The sequence below is a fragment of the Tiliqua scincoides genome, chromosome 6 (assembly GCF_035046505.1).
Source record: "Tiliqua scincoides isolate rTilSci1 chromosome 6, rTilSci1.hap2, whole genome shotgun sequence".
Taxonomy (NCBI): Eukaryota; Metazoa; Chordata; class Lepidosauria; order Squamata; family Scincidae; genus Tiliqua; species Tiliqua scincoides.
Genome location: NC_089826.1, coordinates 19,056,385 through 19,072,035, shown reverse-complemented (window position 1 = coordinate 19,072,035; position 15,651 = coordinate 19,056,385). Strand labels below are relative to the sequence as shown.

The 15,651-nt window shown below is 44.4% G+C and overlaps 1 protein-coding gene across 1 annotated transcript; it reads left to right on the top strand.

Annotated features, from left to right (window-relative positions):
- Nucleotides 1-3,404: 3,404 nt before the first annotated feature.
- LOC136655301 (alcohol dehydrogenase 1-like) lies at nucleotides 3,405-13,876 on the top strand. Its single transcript, XM_066631607.1, has 9 exons — nucleotides 3,405-4,260; nucleotides 7,251-7,352; nucleotides 8,462-8,603; nucleotides 9,747-9,834; nucleotides 9,927-10,149; nucleotides 10,913-11,173; nucleotides 12,309-12,444; nucleotides 12,951-13,089; nucleotides 13,777-13,876. Exons 1-9 carry the CDS (start codon nucleotides 4,243-4,245, stop codon nucleotides 13,826-13,828), a joined length of 1,161 nt encoding a protein of 386 aa, XP_066487704.1. The 5' UTR covers nucleotides 3,405-4,242; the 3' UTR covers nucleotides 13,829-13,876.
- Nucleotides 13,877-15,651: the final 1,775 nt, after the last annotated feature.

The window sequence follows — 15,651 nt, the reverse complement described above, 5'->3', positions numbered from 1 at the left end:
AAGGGAGAAGACCCAGAAGGTCCAGAAGGGATTGGATATGGTGGAGGCTTCTTCTGCCGCTTCCAACCCCCTTCCGGGCATGTTCCACCCTCTCCCCATCCCAAAATGCCTCTCCATTCTTCCGTACTGCCCTCTCCAAACCACTGCACCGCTCACCTCTTTTCTTACCTCTGCCCACAGCCACTTCTTCAGATGCAGGACAGGCACAGGCCTTTCCATCAGTGCTGCCTGCGCTAGAATAGTTGCAAAAGTGCTTTACAGCACATCTATGACACTCTAGATAGTAGGCAGAAGTCTACTATAGGATTGGGCTGTAAGGCGGTTAAAGCAGCTAAGTGTTTCTCAACTAGGAGAGATTGATTGTTTACTTTGCAAAGCTCTTGACATTTATGTCTTTATAAACTTGCTCAGTTCCAACTACTCATGGATCTTCCCGCCTCCCAACTGTAAAGAGATACATGATGAAAGATAGAATGAACACATTGTATCTTTCTAGTGAAAAAAACCATACATTAATAGTATGCTCAGTTATCTTCAAAATTCTATTTAAACATTGTCAAAAGAAACTGCAGTATTAGCTGGGCTTGGAACAGTTTCATCCAAGCAACCCCTTCCTGAGATCATTCCACAGCTCTGACTTAAGCATGTCCTTTGCCAGGGACAGAATCAGGAAAAAACAGCAGGGAGGGGACATGTTTTGAGCATATTGCAGATGCAGCAGTTTTGTTCTCCAGTTCCCAGCCAATTCAAACATTGAATTTTGTTGATTATTTACCATGCTGGGCCACAAAAGAGGACTTTGTAATAAGGGACAGACTACATGATGAAGGGGGCAGCTGTACTTGCCTTCTGAAATATAGAAAACACAGGCACAGTAAAGCATACATAAAAGATTTTACACATATGCGACAAAAGGAAAAGAAACAAAATTTATTGTATGTGCAGCTGCAGAAGTTCATGTAAAAAAAAAATTGCAACCCAATTCACTGTAACCACCTGTATGGAAATACAGTGACACTGTGACTCCTGCTGCATCCACGGGGGAATTTCAGCCTCCAGTGGCCTCCTTGGGGCAAGGGAACAATTGTTCCCTAGTCCTAGGGTATGCCCCTACTGGCCCAGTAAGTCTATCCAGACCTGTGCCAATGATATCACTGGTGAAAATCCACATGGACCCATGAAAGTGAAGCAAACGCGGGAAGGGTTTAAGTTTGTGTTCTCTGGTGCTGAAACCACCCTTTCCCAATCCCAATCTGCCTTCCCTGCCCTTATCACCACCCTGTTCCACCTACTCCTGCCCTATTGTGTGATCTTAGCTAGGGAAGCTAGTGTCCAGCATCTGCTGCCATGTAGCGCATGCCACTTGTTGCTTCTGATGGCAGCCAACCTACACACTCCTGCATGTTGCTTTTTGCAACAGCCGAAAAGTCCCTAATGCCATGGGAACACTTATTATGGGTTATTTCATTTTTATCTTATACTTCCTTGATGGAACTCAGCGCAGGGGGTATATGGTTTTACCACCCCCATTTTATTCTCACAACAACCCTTTGAGGTAGATTAGAATGAAAGAGAGAGACTGGGCCCAAGTTGCTTAGTCAGCAGCAAAGAGTCTGTGGTGCTGATATTTGGGTATGTAGCTCATGTACTTCAAGGGCCCATGTGGAGTTTGTGACCCTATTGTACATTTTCCTGCTGTGACCGGTTGCAGGGTAAGGATTTTTCCCATCCTGCCTCACTTCCAAGCCATCTGAATCCAAAGGGGCAGAATACAGAAAAACCCAATATACTTCAACCATCCAGTTCTGCAGTCTCTTATTATGTAGCAATCAAACCTAGTAGTGTGGGCGAAAGTGGTTGTGTGTGTGTGGAAGTGAAAGCCTGTGTGACTTTTGGATTAAAAACAATTTATTTCAAAGAAAATAAGAATGTACAAGATATTTAAAGAAAAAAGAAGGAAAATCACTAAAACTAGCAAAAATCTCCCAAGGGCAAAACAACTTATTAAATATGTTAATAAGAGGCTCCAGGTACTTGCAGAGAGCGTCTATCCAGAATCACAGTGTGGATTCCGAGCCAACAGGTCCACCACTGATATGCTATTCTCCCTTAGACAACTGCAGGAGAAATGCAGGGAACAACGACAGCCACTCTTTATAGCCTTCATAGATCTCACGAAGGCTTTCGACCTGGTCAGCAGGGACGGCCTCTTCAAGATTCTCCCCAAGATTGGATGTCCACCCAGGCTCCTCAGCATCATCAGATCCTTCCACAAGGACATGAAGGGCACTGTTGTCTTCGATGGTTCCACATCAGACCCCTTTGACATCCGAAGCGGCGTGAAGCAGGGCTGTGTTCTTGCACCAACCTTGTTTGGGATTTTCTTCGCTGTCCTGTTGAAGCAGGCCTTTGGAACTGCAACAGAAGGCATCTATCTCCGGACCAGATCAGATGGAAAGCTCTTCAACCTCTCCAGACTGAGAGCAAAGTCCAAAGTCCAGCTGAAATGTCTGCGTGACTTCCTCTTTGCCGACGATGCAGCTGTCACTACCCACTCTGCCAAAGATCTCCAGCAGCTCATGGATCGTTTTAGCAAGGCCTGCCAAGATTTTGGACTTACGATCAGCCAAAAGAAAACACAGGTCATGGTTCAGGATGTGGACTCACCTCCCAGCATTACAATCTCTGCGCATGAACTGGAGGTTGTCCATGACTTTGTGTACCTTGGCTCAACGATCTCCGACACTCTTTCTCTCGATACTGAGCTAAACAAACGCATCGGTAAAGCAGCTACCACGTTTTCCAGACTCACAAAGAGAGTCTGGTCCAACAAGAAGCTGACAGAACATACCAAGATCCAGGTCTACAGAGCTTGCGTCCTGAGTATACTTCTGTACTGCAGCGAGCCATGGACTCTCCGCTCACAACAGGAGAGGAAACTGAGCGCTTTCCACATGCGCTGCCTCCGGCGCATTCTCAGCATCACCTGGCAGGACAAAGTTCCTAACAACACAGTCCTGGAACGTGCTGGAATCCCTAGCATGTATGCACTGCTGAAACAGAGAAGCCTGCGTTGGCTCGGTCATGTCGTGAGAATGGATGATGGCCGGATCCCAAAGGATCTCCTCTATGGAGAACTCGTGCAAGGAAAGCGCCCTACAGGTAGACCACAGCTGCGATACAAGGACATCTGCAAGAGGGATCTGAAGGCCTTAGGGATGGACCTCAACAAGTGGGAAACCCTGGCCTCTGAGCGGCCCGCTTGGAGGCAGGCTGTGCAGCATGGCCTTTCCCAGTTTGAAGAGACACTTTGCCAGCAGTCTGAGGCAAAGAGGCAAAGAAGGAAGGCCCATAGCCAGGGAGACAGACCAGGGACAGACTGCACTTGCTCCCGGTGTGGAAGGGATTTTCACTCCCGGATTGGCCTTTTCAGCCACACTAGACGCTGTGCCAGAACCACCTTTCAGAGCGCGATACCATAGTCTTTCGAGACTGAAGGTTGCCAATACATGTTTGACCTACACAGTTAAACAGCTGGGGGGAGGGGCCACCAAGACCTGTAACCCTGGTACATAGAGGGGGAATGAAACTCTTTCCTATTGCATCACCATTCAAACAAAAATTGCACCACAAAAGTGCAAGGAGCCCCACAAGCGAAGCTGCTATTCAACTGTGTGCACAATCCTATGCATGTCTACTCAGTACTGAGTATCATTAAAGTCAACAGGGTTTGCTCCCAGGTAAATGTGGATAGGATTGCAGCCTGAAACTGCTCATGCTAGCTACTTAAACTGACTTCGCTACTGTATATCCAAACAGCTGGTGTGTGTTGCGCAAACCTCTTCAGCAAAAGAACAAGGCCCACAGTGATTTGGGTAAGTATCTACAATTTCCTAATCAGAAAATCCATAACTGCACTGTTCTTTTAAAAAAAAGAAGTCCTGTCTTTTCCTGACTCTTGATTATGGTTGCGTTTGGACGGCTGCTCCATTGAGAGATTAACTGTAAACTAAATACTTTGGAGGCTGACCTTCACCATCAAAGAACACTATTTCACAATTGTAATAGACCCTCCCTTTCCACTGCTAGCCTATCATAGATTTTATATTCAGCGTGTTGCACAGGGTGGAGGAGTTTGGATTGTTTTGGTATCCTTTGTTTGTAACAGGCTCTTAGTGATCGGCAAGAGAAGACGTCTCCTGTAGAGGAGTTTGAGCAGATTTAAGGCAAGGTTCCTAAGACATGGCCACTGCAGGGAAGGTAAGGAAGTCTGTTTTTACAGCTGTGTCTCATTCCATCTGAACATGTGCTAAAGTATTTATGTGCACAAATATTAGATAGTGTTTTTGTTTGTTTGTTTCATTTTAGAGCAATCTGTTGAACATTCCCCATTTTCCATTGAAATGGTCTGTGGGTTTTACCGGTGTGGATTCATTTTATCCTGCAAAGACAGAACAGAGACAATGTATTCTTCCCCTTCTGGGTTCAAAAGAAGGGGAACAAGAGCAGTACCTTATTATTTTCAGACCATGCTGATGCTGCATAGTGGCTGGAGGGACAGCTCTCAGCCAAGTGGCACCTGGTTCAAATGCTGACCCAGCCTTAAGCTTGTTTCATGATAAGCTTTTTATTGCTTTACTGCATGAAGTCTGTCGGCATGTGTGCATGGCTCTGGGTGCCTGCCAGGACAGCATGATGCAGGCCAGCCTCATAGCATGTGAATTGGGCTGATGGCAAGAGGCTTCAGGACCCCCCCCCCCATCCACTCTAGTTGGCTAGGGACAGATGCCAGATGCAAGGGATGCAGATGTACTCCCTGAGCCATTTAGTGGTCCACTGTGAGATACAGGAGGCTGGACTAGGTGTGCCTATGGCCTGATCCAGTGGGGCTGTTCTTATGTAGGGAAAAGCCATGACTTTATTTCATTGGTGGGGGGGGGGATTCCATGACTGGCTGCATCTTGCTTGCCTACCAAATCTGAACCTGTGAACAAAAGCCAACTCCTGGGAGCTTCCTGATCTGGAGCAAACAGACTTGTTGATGACTGTGATGGCCAGGTCAAGGAGGAAGGGCTGGAAGGGAAGAGACACAGTTTTCATTGGCCTTTGCTCAACTATATGTTTCCACCCACCCACCCCCCATCTTGCAAACATTGGTTTGGAGCCCAGGAACACCTTCTAGAGATTTGGCAACCTCAGAGGGAGCTCACCCATCTTCAGGAACAAAGGAATATTTTGGACCAGTCTCTAGGTGCCCAGGAAGCAGTGATTCTATGCCTGTGGAGGAGCCCCCCTCCCCTTTGGTGTATTGATATATTCTGGAGCTTGGTGTAAACTGTACCAGGGAGGAGTACATGGACCAACTCAGTGAAAACTGATTACCTGGGAGGATACACTGGCAGAGCGGCATAGAAGCTCAGGAGAGAGTCCACCCAGGTTCCTGGTTGTATGAAGGATGATTGGGGAGGGCCCACTCTGTCTGCCCACTCACGTCCATTTCTGTCTGCTTCTCCTCTTCTTCCACTCACTCCCTAGATAGGAAAAAGAAGAGGGGGGCAGAATGATAGAGGAAGTATGGATGAGTAGTAGACAAACTGGCATTCTAGCCCACCACTCTATTTGCCTCCACACTCCCTCTTCTGCTCTGCAGAATCTAGGAAGTGGGAGGATCTGAGACTGGCACATCACCAGATTAGACAGGTACCACGTGGCACATCACCTCAAGAGTCAGAAGATCTTGAGTTGTCCTTGAAGTAGGTCCTACTGAGTGGATATATTTATCAGTAGATTGACCACATGAATAGGTCCCACGTACATAGGCATTTATGGGTGTAGTCCCTGGTTTACATTCAAGGTCCCCTTATGCACTATGGAGGAGTGATGCCTAGTTTCTATATAGGCTATATCTCTGAGCATCTTCCAGAGTTTTTTTAAAATTTTGGTCAGGGAGAAGATAACATCAGGGCAGAATTTTAATACATAAATCAGTTTATGTTTGTAATATAAACCAACCCCAGTCATTAGGATGGGGCAGACTGCTCACTGAATAAATAAAGTATTTCCTCCTTTTCACAGAGGAAACTGTTCAATGTTCCTTTCCCCTTACTCTGTGGAAGAGCATAAGCCTGAATGCGCAGAACCACCCATTCCTGAGAGATGCCATCTCACTCCAGCCACATTCCTCGTTTCTTTTCTCCCATGGTTGCCAGCAGCAACGGAATCCAGATGTTTAGTTTTGATTAGTTTATCCAAACAAAGGAAGAGATGGGGGAGTGTTATGAATGTGGGAGTGCAGAGAGAACAGAGGTGGTGACAAAGGAAACAGCTGTACCTGCCCTCTGATATTTATGCATTTTGTAAATGTAATTTTAAAATGTTGGTTAAAAAAAATATTATTCCAACTACTAGTCGGGGTTAACACATTAACTGCCAAAATGTCCATTCAGGACACAAAAACAAATAATGATAGAGATGTTCATTGTAACAAATCGTCATTCCAAAATTTTAAAGTTATACTTTCTTCTTTTAGTACTTGCTTACTTTTTAAAAGTTAAATAATATGAAACCAGTGGGGAAAGTCTTCTGTTCAAAGGAAAGGATATTCCTTTCAGTGCATTCATTTTTTTCTATTGTCATATAATTTCCCCCAAATCTTCCTGAAATTATTTAATCTGAGATCCAAGAATTGAACCTGGAACCTTCTGCATGCAAAGTTTGTGCTCTGCCATGAAGCTACAGTCCTGTCCTGTGATGAATGCCCCCCTTTTTTGCATATTTTTCGTTGTTTTTAGATACTTGTTACACCACAGGTGCTTGTGTACAAGTTCAGCAGCCTAAAAAGGTGCCAAGTAGTAGTGTAGCTAGCAAACTTTAGTGCTTTGCACTCCCTCTAACTACACTACTTAGTGCTTTGCACCCCCTCTAGCTACACTACTGGTGCCAAGGCATCCTTTTGCAGTCAGCTGTTCTTTGTATTTGCAACTCCATTACTAGCAAGCAAGTAGATTTGTGAATTCAAAAAAATTCTTGCTGTCTAGCTGTTCTGCCTACCAAGAAGAGCTGACTTGCCATTGAACAGTCAAACCTGTCTATTTAGGTAAAGGGGTGGAATGGAGAGCCTGGGTAGGTTCCGCTCCTCCAATCAGACTTGATGGCATCATCAGACCAAAGTAATTTAGGTCCCAGACATTATGGAGGGCACTGTGAAACTCAAAAGTTTTGACCTGCTTAGATGGTGTTCATTTTCACAGGTGATTAAGTGCAAAGCGGCAGTCATCTGGGAAGCAGGTAAACTACCTTCTGTGGAGGAGGTGGAGGTGGCACCACCAAGAGCTCATGAAGTTCGAGTAAAGGTAAAAGGTCTGACTCAAAATGATGTTGGGTTTATTGCCCTTAATGTGAATGGTTATTTCAATGTATGAATACCTTATACCTAACCTGTGAACACTTGGCAGGAGGAGCATTGAGTGCCTGATTAATAGTCCTGGGAAATGTAAGATACTCAGAAAATATTAAAAAGAACTTTCTTCCTTCCTTGTTGGTGCCTGCCGGCAAAGAGGAAATGGAAAAACTGTGTGTGTTCACAGTTCATATCACACAAAACCAAAACTACTCTAGATTCTGCATCAAACAATTTTGGATTCAGAATTGGGCAAGCAACAGCCACATCTGTTGAAACAGGCACTATTTCAAAATTAGTTTTAGTGAAACTAGCACAGCAAAAGACACAAGTCATGCTCAACAAATCTAAAAAAATCCAACATGATCAAACAGGGAAATATAGTATTTCCTCAATTGAACTACAGATAGAGACAATCCACTAGAACTTCAAAAGCCCTGAGTTTCCCCACTTGCAGTTTGAATTGGAACAATCCGGTTTACAACTTTGCTTGCCATTCATGCTCACTGGTCCAAGTGCAACAAAATTCTTACTTTTTTGGCTGTCCAGCAATGTTCCAAATTATGCTGATAAAAGAGGAACTCTCACAGAGGACCTCTTGTGGCAGTGGTTCTCAAAGTTTTTCAACTGGTGGATCCCTTGACCTACTGAGCCATTGGCCATGGCTCCCTATTAGGGCTACAATCCTATATACTGTACAGGGGCTGTGGGGTTTTTTTGTTTTTGTTTTTTTTTGCAAGAATTCTGAGGCTCCCCTGGCTGGTTTCTGTGGCTCTCCCAGGAACCATGGCTCACAGTTTGGGAACCATTGTCTTATGGTGTGCCTCTGCCACAGACTCTTCCTTGTCATAATTACTCAGTCAAATCCAGCCTGGATCAAGTGGGCAGAATTCTAACTGAAAACACTTGTAGATGAGGGAGGTAATGGGAGGTTCTTAGTAAGGCTTGGGGGGGACTTGCACTGCTCCTTCATCCTCTTATTTCACCGCAGCTCCTGGTGAATGTATGTACTGAGCTTAAGCAGTTCCAATACAGAAATCTCATACTGCATTTTCTACACAGATAGTGGCCACTGGAATCTGCCGGACAGATGATCATGTCGTGAATGGTGTTTTTCCTAACATAGATTACCCAGTAATTGCAGGCCATGAAGGAGCTGGCATTGTCGAAAGTGTTGGACCTGGGGTCACTTGTGTAAAGCCTGGTAAGTTGGTGCATATGGAAGTGGGGGGGGAGGGTTCTCTGATTTGTAGTAACATAATAGGAAGTGATATAATCTGATATTAAGGACACAATCCTAACCAACTTTCCAGCACTGGCATAGCTATACCAGAGGGACATGTGCTGCATCCTGCAGTTGAGGGGCAGCGACTGAGGCCTCCTCAAGGTAAGGCAATGTTTGTTCCCTTACCTCAGAGTTGCATTGCTCTTACCTTGGTGCTGGAAAATTGATTAGGATCGTGCCCTAAGAAAGACATTTTTGCCCAAGGTAACATCAAGGTACCAGAAGTGCCTTTAAGAAAATTGCCTCTAGAGTGGCAATCAGTCACTCAGGTGGGCAGTTTTCGGCAGAGAAAGGATGCAGCTGGAAAGCGCTAGAGCCCCCCTCACTGCACAACACAGCTGGATCAAGGCTCCCCATGGTAGTAATGCAACATCAAAGCATCTTTTCTGGTCCGTTCATTTTTTTAAGCTCCTCTGCTGTGACATGCCATGTCACAATAACATGACAGAGTTTGAACTCCCAAGAGGCTTCCTATGATTATAATCTAATGCTCAGCCTTGCAATTTTATGCACTCTTTTTTTCACTACTTCAAAAGGACTTATGTAAATTTCTTATGCTTGGGCCCAATTTTTAGTTTATTGGTAGTAAGGGTCCAATCCTATCCAGCTTTCCAGCACTGATGCAGTTGTGTCGACGGGTGTGTAACGCATTCTCTAATGGGTGAGCAATCATGGAGGCCTCCTCAAGGAAAGGGAAAATTTGTTACCTTGCCTTGCCTTGGGGCTGCTTAATAATAGTTCGTTCTCTTACCTTACAGAAGGTAAAATAATAGTTTGTTCCCTTACATTGGGCAATTGCAGCTGTATTGATGCTAGAAAATTGGATAGGATTGGACCCTAAATTCTTAAAGTAGGTTACAGGACTGCAATCTAAAAAAAAATAAACACAAAGCAATGTTTCTGTTTTCTCTAACTGAATCAACATTAATAATGCTTGTGTCTATTTTACATTTCGAAGCCTTTGAGCTCTGTTCATGAAGAAGTTTATGTTCATGCAGAAGTCGTAACATAAGAAGTTTTTTAGGATTGAGTTGCTTCTTTGGTTTTTCTTTTTCCTGCAAGGTGACAAGGTCATTCCCCTTTGTGTCCCCCAGTGTGGTGAATGTGGCTGCTGTTTGAGTCCTAAAGGAAATTGTTGCCTCAAGTCCCAGTAAGTTTGGTTCAAGTCCTCGGTTATCTGTTGGGATTTCTCAGAAATACTGATTGGTTATGAACCAGACCACTCTGAATCTTCTTCAACAGCATCTGTGAACCTATTCAAAACTTGATGCCAGACAAGACCAGCAGATTCACCTGCCGAGGGAAATTGATCCACCATTTCCTGTGGACAAGCACCTTCTCTGAATATACGGTTGTGCCGGAAGCTTCCATTGTCCAAATAGACAGTGATGCACCTCTGGATAAAGTCTGCCTCTTTGGCTGTGGGTTTTCTACTGGCTTTGGCGCTGCTATCCGTACAGCCAAGGTAAAGATCAATTCATATTAGTAAATGAAGAGGTGAAACAAGGGCTGGCTTGCTCCCTGCTGGAGAAGGGGTTCCTATCACCCTCTAGCTCTGCCCTGATATTTTGAGAGACAAACATAACTGACATGATGTCAGTTTCTCTGCTCCCACTGGATCCTCCTGCAGAACAGTTCCTTTAAAAAGAAGTAGCAAGAGGCTGCTGGTGGTAAGTCAATGGCTAAATTGAGATTACGCCTTACTTTGTATTTGATTTCCAGCCTTCCTGTTTCATTCCTTGGTTTTTCCTTCTCCTGACTCTAATCCATGCCTTCTGTTTGTCCGTGCTGCAATGTGTGCTGCAATGGGATGTGTGCTGCATCCTGCAGTGGGGTGGCACTCATGGAGGCCTCCTCAAAGTAAGGGAATGTTTGTTCCCTTACCTTGGGGCTGCACTGCCCTTATGTCAGTGCTGGAAAGTGGATTAGGATTGCGCCCTATATGAAACAAGTTTGACACCCCTGCCTTATTCAGTGTTTTATTCCCATCCTTCCTGTTCTATTCCTTTGTTTTTCCTTCTCCTGACTCTACTCCATGCCTTCTGTTTGTCCATTGCCTTGATCCTGTTATCTTCCCTGAATTCTGCTCCGTTCTGTCTCTGTGTCTGTTCCCTTTTGGTCTGCCCCACATTTTCTCAGGCCTGATTATGCCCAACTTTCTTTCCCTTGCCTCTCATCCTGCTACAACAAAGCCCCAGTCCAGGACCATTGTTTATATTGCTTTGCAGGTGCAGCCTGGTTCTACCTGTGCCGTTTTTGGCTTGGGAGGCGTTGGGCTGTCTGTCGTGATAGGCTGCAAAGCAGCGGGAGCATCCCGGATTATTGGAGTTGACATCAACAAAGATAAGTTTCCCAAGGCCAAAGAGTTGGGAGCCACTGAGTGCATCTCTCCTCAAGACTTCAAGAAGCCCATTCAGGAGGTGCTTGTGGAAATGACTGGCCTTGGTGTGGACTATGCTTTTGAAGTCATTGGACGCACTGACACTCAGGTGTGTGACCTGTCTTGACAATCATCTCTCAGGCTCAATTTTCCATTTTGTAGTTGAGGGCAACTTCAGAGTTTCCAAAAAGGAAAGGGTAGCCAGTGAAGATGATATAATGGTAGAGTGATGAGATCCAGCCTATCAGCCACAGTTAAAACTCTGATAGCTACACTGTATAGCAATTAAATGTTATATGTAGTTGTTACAATAGATTAACTTGGATGAAGTTAAATTATGAATAATGGAGACCAGGTTCACATATAGTAGTGCGTTCATATATAGGTGACAACCATGTGTGTCTGTGACCAGAGACAACAATAGTTTTTGAGAGTTGAAGGTGTTATGATAGAAACATCTTTTCCTGAGTTGTACATATTGTTGTTATCACCCTCTGTCCTCTCTGGTTCAACAGGATTTGCAGGTTTTGGAAGCATTAAAAAATCTGCAAAACTTATTGATACAGAAGGTCGTGGAATGAATATGCACTCCGTGGGTAACAATGCATGTGGGGACTCTTTATCTGCCGATTCGGCATCCGCAGATTTGACTCTCTGCAGGTTCCAAACCTGTGGATTGCCCCACTGAAGACTTCCCACACACAAATGGAACCTCATTCAGGTCACGTCTGGGAGGTATTCTCAGCCTCGGAGAGGCCGCACACCACTGCGCATGGCCCCTCCAAGGTTCAGAATAATGCCCAGAGCCTTTTCCAGTGACTTCCAGTTTTCAGTGAAAACCGGAAGTCACTGAAAAAAGGCTTCAGGTAGGCTCAGAACAACTCCAAGGCTCAGAACGACTCCGGACTCCAGACACTTCAGACTCCATTGAGCCCAAAAACCATCGATTTCATTATCCCCAGTTTTTGGTATCCATTGGGGGTCTGGGAACTAAACCCCCACAGCTAACTAGGTCCCACCTGTACCTTAGTCACCTTCAACTCTCTCAACTAAGTTTATCTATCTCCAACTCATATTAGAGGCTACCAGGCAGTATGCATTGAGATTATAAGTCTGTTCAGTCAAGAACGTACTAGTCCTCCATGTCCATTCATTTCATATACAATGGCTTTCAACAGTGTAAGTGAAAATCTGGGCAGAAGCCTCTTTCATAATGAGTTTATTTTTCTTTTTGTTTCAAACAGGTAGCAGCCCTTGAATCATGTCACTTGAGCTATGGAACCTGTGTGCTGGTGGGGGCACCTCCTGCAGGATCACAGCTCTCTTTTGATCCCACAAACCTTCTTACAGGGAAGAAACTGCTAGGGTGCTTGCTTGGAGGTGCGGATTGGTTAAATTGGGTCACAAGACAGTCACTCTATATCTGTATGCATGTGCACATGCATGTGTGCTTGGAGGCCCCCCTGTTTCTTGGGGCTTCTGTTTCATACAATTTGAAGTGTATGTCCACATCATGAGCCACTATTTTGTACGTATCTCTAGCAGGGAGACATCAGGGTTCTAGAGAAAAACAAAGCAGAACCAAAAGTTTCAGGTTTTCCTACCTGCATATGAGCAAAGCCTTTTTTGATTCCTGGTTTAATTTATGTGGTGACTAGGGCTTGCTATTGAACTTGTGCTACAAACTCAAGGTGTTACTAGACATAGCATCTAATTGGAATGCATTCCAAATCTGATATAGTGATACAGGCCAAACATGGACAACAGGATGGTAGTCTAGGTGTAAATATTCTTTCTTCTTTTAATTCAACCATTTGTCTCTTTCTTAAAGTGGCACATACAAGCTGACCCCCCTCCCCCCCCAATGTTTTTATATTTTCCTTCAGGTTGGAAGTTAAAAGACGATCTTCCTAAATTGGTTTCTGACTATATGAAAAAGAAATGGAATACAGATGCATTAATAAGTCACACATTGGCCTTTGAGAAAATCAGGGAAGGGTTTGAGCTGCTTCATGCAGGGAAAAGGTAATGTTCCTGCATTTCATCTTCGTAGTCATTTTCTAAGTCACCTTTACACAATGGTTAGGAACACTATAAGTACTTGTGGGTGGGGGGGCAATGGCCCCTCCTGCTATCTGGAGGATGCAGGGGTCCCATGGCCCCCTCTGTGGGCCTCTCCAGTGCTCAAAATGGCTCCTTGCTGCAGATTGTGACTCATTTCCAGTTTCACAATGGATGACAAGTGCTACCCCTAGGTACTTTTGAGAAGGAAAAAAAAAAACCTTTTCAAGGTAGCAGCAAGATCACTGATGTGCTGTCACTACTGTAGCCACTCAAGGTGGAATGCAGTGGTTCTGGTTTCCCTGGAGGTATCAACCCTCATGTTGGAAACCACTGTTCTAAGTCTAACAACCCTACCATTTCTGAAGCAGGCTGGAAGAGGAGCATTCAGGGTGAAACTTTTTGTTGGCTTCTCACATACTGTGGGAGCAACTGGAAAGATGCTCTGACCACACTGATCTAGCATTTTACAGTTCTTACAACTTAGATTCTTGTAACATGTTATATATTTGGAAGGAGAATCGGGGCCATCATTTTTATCCCTTTATGTTGTGTGTGGGGCAGTGTTAAGGATAAAGCCAGGAATCATTTTCTGCATATTATGTTATAAAAGATATACAAATATCTTAATCTTGCTCCTTTCTTTTTCAGCATTCGTTGTGTCTTGTTATTTCAAACCTCCAAAGACCACCAGCTAATGTAGAACATTAGTTACACAGAGGTGCCTGTCCTCAGAACGTTTTTGCAGTGGCAGAGTATATAGTTATTCAACAAATGTCACCATTTCGGCACTGCTTTATCCCTGGGCGCTGGGGAGGCTTAAGATTGGGCTGTTAGGTTAGTTTTTGACCCTACAATGTAGCCCCTATTCCTAAGATCCCCTTTGGCAGACCCTGTCTTCCCATGAATTCACTACTGGCACATTCTGAAATGCGCATTTCCACATGAGGATACCCCTTAGCTAGAACTTGCTGATTAAACCTAGTTGCATATATTTCAAACTGGTTCAGGTGCAGGTACACATACAAACACACCAGCAGAAACAGAATTCACTTTCCTCAGGCCCAGATGCATTTTCTTTAGTGTACTCTAATTATTCAACAGGGAGTAAACCTGGCTTCAGACTTGTTGCCAAGAAGAGAGAGCAGCTCATTAGCAGCAGGGCCTTCTGAAGTTTTCTCTGGAGCAGCTCCCACTCTTGAACTGTCAAGATATCTTTTAACTGATTGGCAGCTTGGCTTGGTAGGGGTGGGAACTGCTTCAGATAAAACTTCAAAGGAAGCTCCTGCAGTGCCTTGCCTACCTGCAGGTAAACTACTTTTTTGAATGACATCCGTTCCCTGCTAGTTGGGATGTGCTTTTGGAGAAGTTATCACAGCAACGTTTGCTGGTATAGAAACTAATCTCCTTTTTCATTATAGATGCAAGGATTTTTTTTTTTTACTAGCATGTTTCAGTGTGTAAATGTCTCCTCATGCCCCTCCTTGTTTCTGATTATTCCTTTAGCTATGTAAATAAATAAATATATTTAGCTGTGTAACTCAGAATGAGTTTGGAGTTGAAACTTGATCTTGTTTATCTATAGGCTATTTAGAAGAGTTAGAATTTTTAGATTGCATCACTGGCCTAAGGCTAGTTTATAGCTCCTAGTACATTCAGCACTGAAGCATAAATCTCAAACCAGAGCAAGAACTGAGTCCAATGTGGTTTACTCCCTGGTCAAGATAACTATGCACAGTGTTACTGCTGTTCCACCTTAACTGATCCCTAATTTGTCTGAGGGCACAATCCTGACCCTCACATGGGCTGATGCAAGTCCCTTACATTGGCCTGGGAGTGTCACAAAAGTGCTGTAAAGCACTGTACCAGGTGGCGCAGATCCAAGTAGACCCATTGGGGCCACTGCAGGGTAAGGTGAAAGGTTTCCCCTTGCCTCGGGCTACTCTACTTGCAGCCCCAAACTTGCACTGGATGCAGCACAGGACTGCTGGCCTGCCTGTTTCCAGCACTTTAGGATTGCGCCCTGAGTGATTTAGGCTGCAATCCTATACATACTTACCTGAGAGCAAACCATATTGTATACAAGGGACTTCTGAATGAAAATGTATGGAATTGTGCTGTTAATTGTTCAGTGGTATACATATCATTTAGACCTGGTCTGAGACTAGTTTAGTCCAGCACAAAAAGGGTCATGCAAATTTGGCATGCTTAGTTTAGCATTCAAGAGAGCTTCACAACTGCAATACTGTATCAATACTGTGTCTCTATTATCTGCCACAGTGACAGATGTTATAAATATTATTGCACACGTAGCCTTATCATTGCAGTTGATCATTCACAGTTCCTGTTAAATGTGTTTAAAGCTTAGTCTGCACATCTTCTATGATCAGTTGGCTTGTTATGGAGACAGTGTCTTCCTAACAGCCCAATCCTATGCATGTCTACTCAGAAGTAAGTTCCATTAGAGTCAGTGGGGCTTACTCCCAGGAAAGTGTGGATAGGATTGGATTGGAAGGCTGCAATCCT

Bases quoted from the DNA above. Each gene is read 5' to 3' on its own strand.
- LOC136655301 (XM_066631607.1), top strand. The intron at 9,835-9,926 runs GTAAGTTTGGTT...CTTCTTCAACAG, and splicing joins AATTGTTGCCTCAAGTCCCA to CATCTGTGAACCTATTCAAA. The intron at 10,150-10,912 runs GTAAAGATCAAT...ATTGCTTTGCAG, and splicing joins CTGCTATCCGTACAGCCAAG to GTGCAGCCTGGTTCTACCTG.